The sequence below is a fragment of the Piliocolobus tephrosceles genome, chromosome 7, assembly GCF_002776525.5.
Source record: "Piliocolobus tephrosceles isolate RC106 chromosome 7, ASM277652v3, whole genome shotgun sequence".
NCBI classification, from domain to species: domain Eukaryota; kingdom Metazoa; phylum Chordata; class Mammalia; order Primates; family Cercopithecidae; genus Piliocolobus; species Piliocolobus tephrosceles.
The window spans coordinates 88,815,836-88,831,418 of NC_045440.1; the positions used below are offsets into that span (position 1 = coordinate 88,815,836).

The 15,583-nt window shown below is 36.4% G+C and overlaps 1 protein-coding gene across 1 annotated transcript in view; it reads right to left on the reverse strand.

Annotated features, from left to right (window-relative positions):
• Positions 1 to 628: 628 nt before the first annotated feature.
• The window catches only part of MMP16 (matrix metallopeptidase 16), a 276,165-nt gene continuing 261,210 nt past the window's right edge, over positions 629 to 15,583 (reverse strand). The window contains exons 9-10 of the mRNA XM_023222878.2: positions 8,020 to 8,135; positions 629 to 3,166 (exon numbers count right to left, since the gene is read on the reverse strand). Coding sequence (XP_023078646.1) covers positions 2,832 to 3,166; positions 8,020 to 8,135 — 451 coding nt within the window. The 3' untranslated portion in view covers positions 629 to 2,831. The remainder of the gene's footprint in view (positions 3,167 to 8,019; positions 8,136 to 15,583) is intronic.

Sequence of the window (15,583 nt, forward strand, 5' to 3'; positions counted from 1 at the left end):
AGTTATTTTTTTCTTGATATCAAGGCCCTAAAAGGATTAAACCCTCCTATAAGCAAACACTATATAAACGAGCTTATGTATATAGTCCTCCATGCTTAGCAGCAGTGACTAACTCTTTATAATATCAGCATCATCTAGAATGGAAGCACTGAAGTAAAGCTACAGGGCTGACTCTGGTTCTCATTTCTTGCTTTCTTGGCCCTTGCGTACATAATCTCCAATATCCTCTTAAAATATTATCTGCATTGTATGATATTTTACTGTAAAGCCATTCTTCTTTTCTTACTGTTCTTTTTTCTTAGCCTCACAGTATATATGCTCAGGTTGTAAGAAATAACAATCTGCAAGGCTTTGCAGCATGCCACCTACAATTATAAAATATTTTCCCCTACCAAATCATAAACATGTAGTTTAACCAAAAGGCATTCTAATTTTCATGCTATGTTGAGTATAAATATAAATTCAAGGCAGCCAAACTATCCATTTCGAAATAAGAATGTATACCTACACTCATTAAAAATCATCTGGAAATGTGTATTATTAGCAAATGAGTAAGAAATTTTTACTAGTATAAAATTCCTGCTTTATATAAAAGCCACACTGGCCATTCAAGTATTTGAGGTTTTTTTTTCCTATAGTTTTTTGTAATTTGTACTAAAATGATGAATTTAGACTTGAAATTATATTATAATGAAATTAAAATTCACTTCTACCTATAGGGCATTTTCAGAGTGTGCATGTAAAGAGCAAAGTGTCCATCTGCAGATCTGCCATCACTACTCTCTCCACTCTAAGGAAACAGCTCATGCTTACTAGATTTTAGAGAACAACTAATCCAATGGAGAAGCAACACCAGATTTCCTTCAGTTTGTGCCAGTTTGCAAGTTAAAGGTCAAAGGGCAAAGACACAGAACAGGACTCTTCAAGGAAAATTTTCACAGAAGACAATGTTTAAGTTGTTGTTAATGACAGTCAATAGATCAATAATCAAGTTCAAGGCAAGCTGTTCATTGTTTCAAAAGCTAATCCCCTCAAAGCTGGCTTTCACACAAAGCCAATGTCTGACTCATGGGGTGCATTCATTCTGACCATCTCTAATAAGTTCACAGCCCAGTGGCTGTAAAGCCTTTCACTGCAAGAAGCAGCTCCTAAAAATCAATAAAGAGGTCTGTCAGTTGCTGACTTTTCTCTAGGAAAAAAATATTGATACAAACCTGCTCTGCAGGTCACATGAAAATGACAATACTGCTGTTAGGACAAATTACACTCAACAATGAAATGCTTTGGTGGTCTCTTGGCTCTGTCAGTGATCAAATGGACGGCTAAATGCCAGAAGCCACATTAACCCTTTGAGAACTATGGTGGACATGCAATAGGTAATGCACTGGAGCATATTCATGCAACTTCAGAGTCATTGTTTTAATTCATTTTTAAAATGGCAATGCTAACTGCATATACCAAGGCAAATTGAATTTTCATGCAATGGATTTTAAAACAGAAATTCAGTATGCCTGAAACAAAAAAAGAGAAGACTTAGGCTGTTATCAGTTTTTCAAATAAAATTTCAGTCTTATGAGATTCTTAATAAAATACCTTTTTTATTTGCCAGAAAAATTTTGGCAAGTAACATCATTTCTGTTTGTTAAAAACACATTTATGTAGTCTTGTAAATCATTTAAAAATTACATGACATTATAGGACATAATGTTTTTAAAACCTGATCTTCTTGAACCTGTGACTGTTTTTACCATTGCCCAGTTCTATAACTTACCAGATCACAAGACCAACAATCCTAAGACTCTGAAAGCTGGTGTGATAGTTCTCAAAGGGTTACACGGGTATATTACTAGTGTCACAAATCCTTGTAAAATAACTGTCACTGTAATCCACTTCAGAGATATACTGCTTCTTGCTCTGCTTTATAATGAATATACCTGACAGACCCATGGAAGGCCTGGGGCAATGGCCTAATACAACTTGGGAAGATTATCACAATGATGGAGGAGTAAGGTGGTAAGAAGGGGTTTAGAAATACTTCAAAAACAATTAAAAGGTCGTGTTTGAAAATAGCTATGAATATAAATGCGATGAAACATTGAGGACATAGCTGAGAACAGCTGTATAAAATGAAAAATGGATGTATTATTAAGGCTGTTACTATATTGCAGATATTTTGGCCCCTTGGTTGTTGGAAAATGGCTGTCCCAACAGTCTAACGTCCTGCATGTGTATTCCAAATCTCCCACCTGACAAAATGGTGCGTAGGAGACTATCCAAAGCAGTCAGAGAGCTATCTTCTTTGGAGACAAAGCTGTTTTGGGTCTTCACACTTTCCTGGAAGTTCAATTGTGGGTTTTTTTTTAAACTCTTTTTTCCCTTTGTTTTAAAGCAAAAGAAAAAAAAAAAAAAAGAAAAATCGTGGGTTTTCTGATTTGCTTTTTTTTTTTTCTCCCCCCAGAAATGGGCTCAGACTTCAGAAGGAAAATAACATTAGAAACTTTTAAGAAGAATCTTTTCTTCTTTTTCTCCTCTTCTTTAGTTAATCCTGAAATTTTACTGGGCATTGAGCGTGCAGAGGAAAGGCCTAGAACTGAATGACAAAGAAAGACAAAGGACTGAAGAACAGCAGATACTGTGCATCATGGAAGCTTCCCCATGAGTGCATTTCCACTCATGTGCAGGACCAGCAACCCTCTGGGTTTGAAAGGTCAGCCCCGAATCAGGCTGCCACAAGCCTGCTCCTAGCTAGGAAACAGCATAACAGCTCTTGTCTTGAATCTCAAGTTACCACAAACTCCTGCAAAAGAAAGAAAGAAGAAAAAAACCCTACATCACACCCACTCTTGCATAGAGCGTTTACAGTACAGTATGTGGCGGGGTGTTCCTTTCCTCTTGAACTGGAACACAGTGTAAACCAATACAAGGAGGCATAAGGCCAAGATGCAGGGAATGACAATAGCTATGGCTTTCACAGTGCTGGCTGTGTTGTCCAGTTTGATGACAATGTCTACATCATCTGGTGGGCTGTGTCCTTCTTTAACTCTGTCTGTTGGTCCATCACAGCCCATAAAATCCTTGAGGATGGATCTTGGATATCCAGGTTCTACCTTGAGTATCTGGTTGTTGAATTTCCAATACTCCTTTCCTTTGTAGAAATACGTAAAGCCTAGGGGGAAAAACATACACACACACAGGTACCACTTATTTGTGACAGTGTATATGTAGAGAAATGTTATTAAAATAGGCTATGTCTTAAGAGATGTATTTTAAGGCCCTTCAGTTTTCATAGGAAGAAAACACTATTTTCAGCTCAGCAGTCTGTTAAGATGGCTGTGGCTGCTGTGCTCCAGGAATGATGCCATCTAATGCCTATGGGAAGCGCAGTCCAGAGAGAGAAATATCATTTACAGAGGACTGTTCAAAGACTGTGCTATGCAATCTACTCCTAGTCTTAGCTAGAAGAGAGAACCTTATCTTTTTGCTCACCTATAGGACTGCTGTTACAAAATTACATATTAGTGTGATAATATCAACCTATATTGAAAGATGCTGAAACAGCCTTATAAACTGAAACACTGTTTACTCTCAGGCTGTTACTGGGAACATTGTTCAATATATGATAAAAAGGCTTCTCTATGAAACACCTCAAGGGAAATTTCTAATCATCTTAGTATCAGGAATCTGTGCTTCTTCTAAACAACAGGCTTCCTTTTGTAATTTGGATGAGAAATCATAATAAAATATAAATCATAAAACTGGAGGGGCTTTCATTTGTCTGTAAAGAATCTCAACATGTAAAGACGTATTCATAGTATTTGGTACTCTAACCTCATTTCTGGCTCTAGGTCATAAACATTTTGTTCCTTCTCCTTTTGTCCTCTTTATTATACTTTATTAAAAGTATGTTTAATTTGTGTCACCTAGCTATATTTTATAGAAGTACCAAAGCCATTATTCACTATTTTAAGAATAAAATAGAACATAAACCTACAATTCCATTTTTAATACTTCCTAGTACCTTATATTTCATGGGGAGGAGGTGGGGTGTAGGAGGCTCAAGTAATATGCAATTTATTTTCTAAAACATTATGAATGCATACAGTACACTTTGTAAGCTCCTGATGATTAAACTACAAATAGGGACATTTTTCCTAGGTCTGTTCTCCAAATTTTATCTTTTTGTTGGGCACATATCCATTTTTTTCTTTCTGTCCACAGCTCATTCATGTCAAGTTTCTGTGTGACTACAATACTTTGACTTAATTTGTCCTTTGAGATAAAACTTAAAAAATCAAGAAGAAATGTTTTAACACTATAGTTACTTAAAACTATATTTTAGGAGTTATCTATTTTTGATAGAAAACATAAATCATAGTTTATAATCATTAATGAAGGTAATATTTTTTCCTGTTTTATTGAGGACTTATTACGGAAGAAGCATTGTGTTAAAGTTTAGTAGATGACCTGTCTTTTTTAATCCTCACAAATACTCTATCAGGTAGAATTAACTATCCTTTCTTTTAAGCCCACGATATTGAGGATCAGAGACAAAATAACATGCTCATGTTCTGGTGAACACAAGATTTAAATCTTGATCTAGATCTAGAGCCTGGATACTTAATAATTTTTTAAGACTGGGTCCCTTTAGATATCTACTGTCTTTTTTATTTGAGACAGGAGTTTCACTCTTGCTGCCCAGGGTGGAGCGCAATGTCCCGATCTTGGCTCACGGCAACCTCTGCCTCCTGGGTTCAAGAGATTCTCCTGCTTCAGCCTCTTGAGTAGCTGGGATTACAGGCATACGCCATCAGGCCTGGCTAATTTTGCATTTTTAGTAGAGACAGCGTTTCTCCATGTTAGTCAGGCTGATCTCAAACTCCCGACCTGAGAGATCTCCTGTCTTTTATTAAATACTTGTAGGTTAAACGTCCAAGGGTGTGAGAGGTATCATTTTTGAATGAAGAACTCCGACATCTCTCAAGAAATTTCAGATAGGGCAGATGATCACTTCAGGTCACTTTATTCTGGAAATCATTCTGTTCAATGCCATAAACACCTACTGCTGCTTTTAGTTTCGTAGGACAGTTTTGCAATGAGGGCAACTTGCCAAGTGAAAACAGGTGTATGTAGATTCGAGTTTTTCTGCCGAGAGTTGCTATTTGATCACATTAATGAAATTCAATATAATTACTCAACAGGCTTGGATGAAGAAATGGGCCTGCCATTGTAACACTGAGGGCCTGCCAAATAACAGTACATTAGACAATCATAGTTAAATAATGGCATTGATCTAGAATTAAACAGACCTTCAAAAGAGGTGAATGCACTTCTTATATAAACTGGAAACCAACAGCTGAAAGTGTCCTCATCTTCAATTTTTAGCTAAAGCTAATTACTATAGAGCTACTGGGCATTACACATAAGTTAAGAAGTTTCTATTTACATACTACACAGTTCTGTAGGCCAAATTTTATAGTAACACACTCCACATACAGGAGTAGAATTGTAGTTATTGAATATAATTGGTACACATAAAAAGTCTAGGCTTGTTGTAGAGGCTCATGTCTGTAATCCCAGCACTTTGGTAGGTCGAGGTAAGAGGACTGCTTGAGCCCAGGAGTTCAACACCAGGCTGGGCATCATACAGGAGTCACAGACCAGCCTGGGTACCATAGTTAGATGAGACTCTGTCTCAGAAAAAAAAAAAAAATGTCTAGTTACTAGGAGATAGTGTAAGCATTTGAAAGGAAGTAGCCTAAAATCTTGGTAATAGAAGTATGTCAAACCTTGATCCTGCAAAATTCATCTTGTTCAATAATTTAGGGGTTTTTCATTTATGAAAGGTCAGTTGGTTGAATAAATATTTAGGTATTTGTATTTCTTTTTCTTTTAAAAGCAGCTTTGACATGTATTTTTGTATATATGCTTATGAAGAACAACTTCTGGTGAATTCTTAACTAAATTTTCATTGTTTTGAGAAATTCTGGAAAATAAATTAATGAGGCTATGTTTTATTTGATGCTCCTTTTATGTTTGACTGAACCTTCCTGGACTTTTCTATTGTTTCATCCTAAAAGTGTAATGAGACAGAATTCTCCACAGCTGGTACTATTATACAGCTTAGTAGATGTACCCTGAGAGGAGGGTCTCTGTGTTCTATTTCTTACTCTTACATGCTCATTAGTAAGAAGTTGCTATTTAATACATGTGGACAAATAAACTGATGTGCTCATCTTTCACATTTTTTCATTTCTTTGTCTTTTTTATCTGTATAGCTTCGAAAGTTTTGAGGCACATTATTAATGTGATTTTACTACCTCCGATGTGACTTTATGGTGGCTTCCTTTACTCTCTTATTCCTTTCCTTTTTATCTCAGAGAGTTATGTTTTAATCTTAGTCTCACTGTTCTATGGATTTCTGCTTCTGTCACATACAAGTAATATCTTAACTTGGTCTTTCAATTTTCTGAGCCAAGAGAATACAAAAAAATTATTTTTCTCAGCCAGTACTATGATCAGGACTTCAAGGTTCTTTTTGACCTTGCCTCTGCCTACAGTGTTCCACTTCTGGGACACTATCACACAGAATGTAGTGGTATATCATTATACATACAGCAATGCTCAAAAAACAGTACATGTACTTTGATTTTTCTGATTGGTATTAATTTATCCTGGTTCCAAGTTCTTTCAAGTTTACACTAGTATACAGTTTTCTTTTTCTTCCCTTTTTTTTTTTTCTGAGACAGAGTCTGGCTCTGTCACCCAGGCTGGAGTGCAGTGGCATGATCACAGCTCACTGCAACCTCCTTCTCCTGGTTTCAATCAATCTTCCTGCCTCAGGCTCCTGAGTAGCTGGGACTACAGGTGCACACCACCATGCCTGGATAATTTTTATATTTTTAATAGAGATGGGGGTGTCACCATTTTGGCCAGGCTGGTTTCAAACTCCTGACCTCAGGGAATCTACCCACCTCAGCCTCCCAGGTGTGAGCCCCCATCCCCTGCCAGTGTAGAATTTTCTTAATGTTGCAATATGCTTATGGTCAATCACAGTTTTCAGTGCTAGTATGATTTTTTCATTCTCCCCTGACTCTTTCATTAATCTTGCTTTCTCTTCCTTGCCCCTAGATGCACTTAAGTTTGTCTTGCAAAAGATGCCTATTTTTGCTTATGTTGAACATACGTCACAGACTTTTCATGTTATTGAGGACATATATAATATACTATTTTCTTATGCTTCATATCGAAAATAATTTGATGAGGTAAATTTTTTTCTCTGTATTTCAGAATGTCATTTTCCTTTCCTTTGTTCTGAAATATTGCATATAAATTCAATTTCAAATTGTTATTATGATTTATTTGTATTTACTAATCCCTGGATGAGAAGAGATATGTTTACATTTCATATATATCAACAGATAGGGGAGTAAGGATTATCCATGGCTTGGCTAGCTTTCCACTCGATCTAGCTGAATGTGAAATCCTGGGATAGCAAGTAAAGAGGGCAGCTCTTGGATTTTTTTCTTGTTATTATGCCATCATATATCCACTCTATTCTCACTATATTGAGCTGGAATCTTCCTTGCTTGCTGACACTCTAAGTCAAAGAATACATAAAAAATTATAATTCTCAACATGCATTATTACTAGATATAATACCTCGAGTGGCACCTCTATCTTCCTTGTGACCGGTTGTGTCCCATGTGTTTTTATTATCTTTACAGGAATTTTAATAGAAGTACAAGTGAGATTACTTCAAAGGTATACACAACTTCCATATTAACTATTACTCGTCTTTTTTCTAATGACTTTTTTACAAACTAAAATAAGTTGAGGTTAAAAAATGTCTACAGCATAATATTACATGTAAATCTAGGAAAAAAGTTCATATAAATAGAAATACAGTATTACATAGCTCCAGTATAGCACTTTCCAATGGCTTAATTTAGCACAGTGAAAAAGCCTAATGCGTTACTAAGATAGCAAACTTATGAAATGTAGAAAGCACATGTTGCATACCATTTTCTTTGTGTACAAATGCTCCCTGAGGAGATTCAGGGATCCCTTTCCAGACTGTGATTGGCTTGGGATAGCCAGGGTCCATTGTTTTCATTTCTTCACTATATCTCCAATATCTACAAAGGATAAAAACAACAACAACAACCACCACAATAACACACATATAGGGAAAGATTATGCATACAAACAATAATAGCTAACATTTATTAGACCTTTGCTGTGTGCTTGACTTTGTTACCTGTGCACCTGTTAATGATTTACAGAACTCCAACTGGCAAGCTCTGATTTAAATAACTGAAAATACAATTGGCATAAGGCATTTATTCTGTTTCTTCTCCTGCACATATTAAAAATGGGCATCTTATTGTCCATATCCTGCCTGTGTTAAAAATAAGTTCTTATTCAGTATGCTAAAGTGAATAAAAAGTGCTAGCTAAGTATATTTATAGTTCATAAGGACATCATCAACCTGCATATATATATCAGAGGTTTTCATGAGTTTTTAAAATCTTTCTTAGGAAGCAGCACGTTTTTTTGAAATAATCTTAAGTAGAATCTTGATTTATTTCTTCATTCAGTATGTATTTAGTGAATATATATTATGTTACTGGCATTATTTTAGGGCTAGAGATACAACCTTGAACAACACCAATATGCTGTGGTTTTCACTGATCTCACATTATAGGATATGTGAGGATATGGGCAATAAACTAATTTATCAATAAATATACACTATGATAGGAGGTGATAACAGCTATGAAAAAAGCAAAGCAGATAGAGTTATCTAGGAATATCAGAAGCCATGTTAAATTGGTGGACTGAGAGATCCTGTCTGATAAGTTGATATCTGAGCACAGAAAAGTGAAGAGCAATACATGTAGTTTTTGGGAGAAGAACATTCCAGGCAGAGAAACTAGGAGTTGAAAATTCCTGTGGCAGGCACATGCTGGAGTACCTGTGTCTACAAGGAAGCTGAGGTGACTGGAATTGAGTTAGTAATGCAGACACGAGGTGAGAGTCAGAACCAGAACCTAAGATTAGACAAGCCTTACACTACAGTAAGCCTTTGGTTTCCCTCTAAGAGAGATGGGAAGCCAATATATATTTTGAACAGAGGAGCTTAAACTTAAATAATACACTGGTTGCTATGAGTAAAAGAGTTTGAAGGAGGTAAGGCAGAAGTAGGAATGCCAGTTGGGATGTCACTGCAATAATCCTTGGACTAAGGAGTCAACAGCTATAGGATTGATGATAAATCAAGGCATTTGGAATATATTTTAAAGGAAGAGCCAAAGGACGTATTCATGGATTAGATGTGGAGTGTGAAAGAGAAGGAAGCTGAGCATGACTCAAGAATTTTAAGCCTGATTATCTGGAAGAAGAATGTTATCATTCAGTAAGGTAAGGAAGTAAGGGAAGGTAAGCTGAGACGGATTGAGGAATCTTGACTTTGGTGTTAGCTACTTTAAATTTAGACTTCAAGGTGGAACTGTTGAGGAAGAAACTGGGAATGTGAGTATAGACGTTAGGGCTGGTCTTGATTGGAGTACGAAAGTGTACAGACATTAATACAAATAAGAGCAAAACTCACCAAGAGTTAGAACTCTCAGACTCTTATCCCTTCACAGGGTAGTCCTTGAGCCACTTTCACAGAACCCCTAGACTTCCAAGGAACAAATTGTGAACATCCCTACTTTGGATCATTCATTATTGCCCATGTATTTTAAGAGTAAAATGAGTTTATATTTTGAATGGTCACAAAGATTGACAAAAGGGTAAAATCTTTGGGAGTTCACAGTGATATCACCGATTTCAGGCAGCCCGATTGCTCTATGCATTATTTTACTTAATCACAACAAACCCATGAGAATAGTCATCACAGTCCCCATTAGAGAGAGGATAATTCTTGGAGGACAATGAATGATAGGTAGAAGTATAACCATGTTTGTCTGATTTCAGATAACCATGTTTATCTGCTATTTTCACTATAAAGGCAGTTTCCAAATTCATTTGATACCACTAAATATGTTTCCCGATTTTATTTGACAATGCTTTTCCCCTGCTAAACATCTATGGTGATCTACTAAAGCTAGTGTTTCACCAGCACATATCTAGGAAATGATATATTTTTAAAAAATTATCTTTGTCTTAGCCATTTTATCTGAAATTAGAAAAAAATAAGTATTTTCTAGTTTGGATATGCCTCTGCCAGGCCTATGGAGGATTCTTTACCTACAGAGCTCTGGGGTCCTGTGCAAAGGTTTTGCTATAAATTCCTAGAAACCTCACTTGAGTAACATCTGGAATTCCTCCATCCATTGAAGATGCACTTCCTCCATCTTCAACGTTCACATAGAAAAAGATTGTTTCAGGAAGTGTTCTAAGAAATAACACCCAAAGAAGAGTTTATACCAAAAGGGAAACTGTCACGGGTATTTGTCACAGGTTCTCATCACATCAAAGATGAGAACAGATCTGACGAACAAATCAGAAATAGCTACATGGAGAAGCACTGAGCTGAAAGAATGGTGCCTGAACTGCATCTTTCTGAAGAGCACAATGAAGTGGAATCATTAGTGTATCATGCCACCAATTCTAAAATATATTTTCTTTCACATTTTGTTCATGGAAACATTTACTTTTAAATTAAAATATTTAAATTAAACATCATTTCTGAATATTCCTGTCCCACAGAACATTCTGTGACGAATGGTTAATGCGGTTGAGATTCGCTCATAATCTAAAGATCTCTTCTCTCAAGTAAATATCTCAGTGGGGTTTACAATAGTGTATATATAAATATATAAAACTGCTTTCCACACTTGAGCAAAGAGAGTCTCTTGCAGGGAAATAGTCAAATACCTATTTCATGGATCCTAAGAAACACTTTTTCACATTTTACATCTCTCAACATCAGAATGCCCTTTCAACAGATACAGTGTTAGTTTACTTGACAGGGTTTTCCTCTCATAATAGAATAAATAATGACATATCTTAACAATACATGGCATTTTTAGATGACATAAACTATAACTTAAAGTGAGCTTTTAAATTCTAACTTAAAATTTGGACTAGGGTCGGGTGTGGTGGCTCACACCTGTAATCCCAGCACTTTGGGAGGCCGAAGTGGATGGATTGCTTGAGCCCAGGAGTTTGAGGCCAGGCAACATGGTGAAATCCTGTATTTGCCAAAAACAAAAATCTAGCTAGGCATGGTGGTGTGCATCTGTAGTTCCAGCTACTCAGGAGGCTGAGGTGGGAGGATCTATTGAACCCAGGAGGTTGAGGGTGCAGTGAGCTGTGATTATGCCACTGCACTCCAGTGAGGGCAACAGAATGAGACCTTGTCTCAAAAAAATAATAATAGGCCAGGCATGGTGGCTCATGCCTATAATCCCACCACTTTGGGAGGCCGATGCGGGTGGATCACCTGAGGTGAGGAGTTCAAGACTAGCCTGGTCAACACGGTGAAGCCCTGTCTCTACTAAAAAATACAAAAATTATATGGGCGTGGTGGCAAGTGCCTGTAATCCCAGCTATTTCGGAGGCTGAAGCAGGAGAATCACTTGAACCCAGGTAGTGAAGGCTGCAGTAAGCCAAGATAGCGCCACTGCACTCTGGCTTGGGCAGCAGAGAGAGACTCCATCTCAAATAATAATAATAATAACAATAAATAAAATTTGGAATAACTTAAAATCCCAGGGACAATGGGATTACATCCTGCATGTAATTTAAGTAACATTAATACATACCTAGCAACCAGATTAGTTTTCTGAGAAGTAGTTGTTTTTATGTAGAAATAACTACACTTTATGTAGTATTTTGTAGCTATAAAGTAAATTTATACACATATATTGTTTTGCTTAAATCCCTCAACAGTCTTTTATATCACACATTACAGAGTTCTCCAAAATAATATCCTAACCATTGATTTAGTATGAATTGTCACTCAATTTAAGCAATGACAGAGCATTGGATATCATATTATTCAAAGACAATTGACTTAGTCACATTTACTGTATTTGAATGTGGTAGAATTGAAATTCAAATGTTACTGCTGGTGTCTGCCTGTAGTTCTTATTCTCTCAATGCTGTCATTCAAACAATTGGTGTTCATTGTTTGGGTATAGCTTTCCTTTCTCCCTTAGTCTGTTCATTCATAGATTCATTCACCCACTGATGCTTTTCTCTGCACCTATATTATATGCCAGACTCATAGGATTCAGAGAGATCTCATTTCAGGAAAACGTTAATGGAATGTAAATTGTATTACACTCTTTTGTAGGAACATAATTCGGGTATGAATTCCTCAACATAAACGCATTTTTCCCTCTCAGCAGATAATGCAAACAATAATTTAGGATCATTTTACAATTTTAGAAAAACTCAACATAGGCTCAAACCCAAAGGTTGTCTGCTTTGTGTTAGCTTTGAAATATATCCAGTAAACTGGAATGCAATTAGAATTATCTATATTTAGTGCTGTCTTATAAAAGGTGCTGAGGCTTATTCATAAACATTGCTTTGTATTTTAATTTCCAACATATTTGAGCACATGTCAACATGAACAAAAAAGCTCATCCCACTGAGTTTTTCTCCCTGAAAAATAAGCTTATAGATGCATTGAGAAGTAAATTAGCATATTCAGATGAGAACACTGTGTACATCAACCATTTGGGGGGTTTAAAATGTAGATATTTTCATGGAAAACATTGAAATTTTGTGTGGGAGGGTCAGTAAGTAATAAAAGCTATTATAAATGAAGCTCATAGCTCTTTCTTCTGATTCATCAATTATCTCTACAGTAGAATTTTGACTTTAATCAGATGATTTTTTTTTGAGATTAGCAGTCTTAATCAATGCCCCAAAATCCCATTCATCAGAATCAGTCTTAAAAATGCAACAGAATAGAAAATATCAATATATCAGTTTTTGCTGTATTTTTGAATGAATCAAAACATATACATTAAGAAATTCCTTTATAGACATACCATTAAAGCTGGAAGAAATAAATGTATTTTTCTATTTGACTGTTAGTGATGATAATAATCAAGAAAATAAAGTAGGTCTACATTTTGTTCTTTTTATTTGAAAATACCTTAAAATTTTCGACAGCTAAGCTTCTTATGAAATATGGCAATAGAGTCTTAGATATGTTTGTGAGATGTTGAGAGATGACTTAGAAATATAGCATTTTAAGCTAAATGTTATGAAGATCAAAACTTATCCAAGGACCAAATTGTAGTGTATTAACAAAAGGGTAAGTAGGAATCTGAGGGACTGAGTTCCATGCTGTATGTGAAATAGTAATTTTAATTTGAATTTACAGATTTATTTAAGGAACTGTCATTTCATCTACTCTCTTTAGCTATCTCTATACTTAGAAGATTTCACATGAACTCCTGCTTTCAATACCATTTATATGTCAATAAGTCTGAGATGTGTGCCTCCAACTAAACTCTCCATTAAGATGCAAACTCAATTACCCAACCACCTACTTGACTTCTTCACTTGGTGTATAAAGAGGCACCTCAGTCAAGCATGGATATTTCAATCTCTTAATCCCCTTCCCCCAATATTACCCTCCGTGTCTGTCTTGTCTCCAAATAAGGTGCTATTTACTTAATTACTTGGGTGGAAAGCCTAGAAGTTGCCCTGATTTATTTTGTTCCTCCCCCAAAATCCAAGCCCTGAGGACAACTTGCTATCATACTCAAAATGTATCCTGCACCCACCCACTTTGCTCCATCTCCACCGCTATCATCATGTCTTCCTGCACTCCTTCAAACCCCTCTTGGAGCCCATTCTTCACACAGAAGCCAGCACAATCTTTGTGAATACACAGAAGATCATATCACTTTCCTGTTGAAAACCCTCCAATACCCCTTCCTTGTACTTAGAATAAAATTCAAACTGTTTGCCATAGGTTACAGGGCCCTGTGAAATCTGGTTTCTATCCACCAGTTTCCACCACTTAACCACTATGCTCTAGCAACACTGTTTTTGAACAATCCAACTTCTTTCCTACATTATTGCCTTTGCATGACTATATCACTCACCTGCAACACAGTGTCCTGAATAGCTTTCTATGGCTGAAACGTCTTCCTACTCAAGTCCCCACTCAAGTGTCCCCTTCACAAGTGAGGCCTTCCCCCAAGTCAACACTAAGTCCCAACCTGTCCTTACCACCAGGAGTCTCATTTCTCATTGTGAAAATTATCAGGGTCATTTATTTGTTTACTGTTTATTATTTGTCTCCCCCAACACAGTCTAAGTGCCACAAAACTAGGAGCTCTGTGGTCTTTCTACTACTCCATCTTCATTACCTAGCACATGTCACATACTTTGTGTTTCAAAATGCATTATTGAATGAAAGAAATAAGTGCTAGGGTAGGACAGGTGCAGAAATGTTAAGAAAGCAGGCACTAGAGCTACTGAGAATAGAATGGGCTACCTCATGTTCATACTATCACAGGCAGTTTGGTGGAGAGGGAAGGGTACTCTTGGGCTGTAATTGAGGATATCTAGATTTTGGTAGGAAGTGAACAACATGCAGGGCTGACATATGGCAGCATCTAATTTAAAGACGTGCTTTGTTTGCATAGCAGATTATTTCAAGTAATCTTGATTTTGAATGCTTTTCTAGAGGTTTTGCACTTTCCAGCTCACCACAGTACTCGTCATTCGCTATTGCCTTGGATATACTACTTTACCCAGTGTTACAGCCGTTATTCACCTGATCTCTTTAAGGACTTGAATTTTTTACAACTGTTCTAGATACTCACTAAAATCATTTTTGCTCTTAGCCTTAGAAAAATAGAAAACTGTTAACATAATTTTTTTCTTTTTTGTAAGCAGAAAAATGGAAGTGGGAGAAGAGGGGAGAAATAATAAAAAATAAATTCTCATATAAAAGTGACAACTAAATTGTTTCTTTGTTTCAGTTAGAGAGTTTAATGGCTTTTCCATCTAACTTTCAAATCTAGAATAAACATATTGATAATTTGCTGTTGACTCTGGAAATATGTAATTATACGACTATGGAATAATTTGTTTATAAAACATCTATAACTCATGACATCTTACATAAGATCACACACGGAAATTAATTGAAATCCTGCTTTCAGTTTTTTAAAACCTATAAAACCATAGTTATTTAAACAGAACTTAAAAGTAATAAAGGCATTTCTGTATTTAGCATGTAGAAAATACATTTTCTGCATTTAGCATGTAGCTTTTCAAGTGGGGAGTAAATGATCTAAAAAACCCTTTTCCTGTTTTCTATAGTCTTTATTCTTCTACACTTTTGGCATCTAACCTCCACTGATTTCACAAATTTAAGGTAGTTCACGTTTAATCTTTTTTATTTTTTGAGACAGAGTCTCGCTCTGTGCTCCAGGCTGGAGTGCAGTGGCGCAATCTCGGCTCATTGCAAGCTCCACCTCCCGGGTTCACGCCGTTCTCCTGCCTCAGCCTCCTGAGTAGCTGGGACTACAGGCGCCCGCCATCGCGCCCGGCTAATTTTTTGTATTTTTAATAGAGACGGGGTTTCACCGTGGTCTCG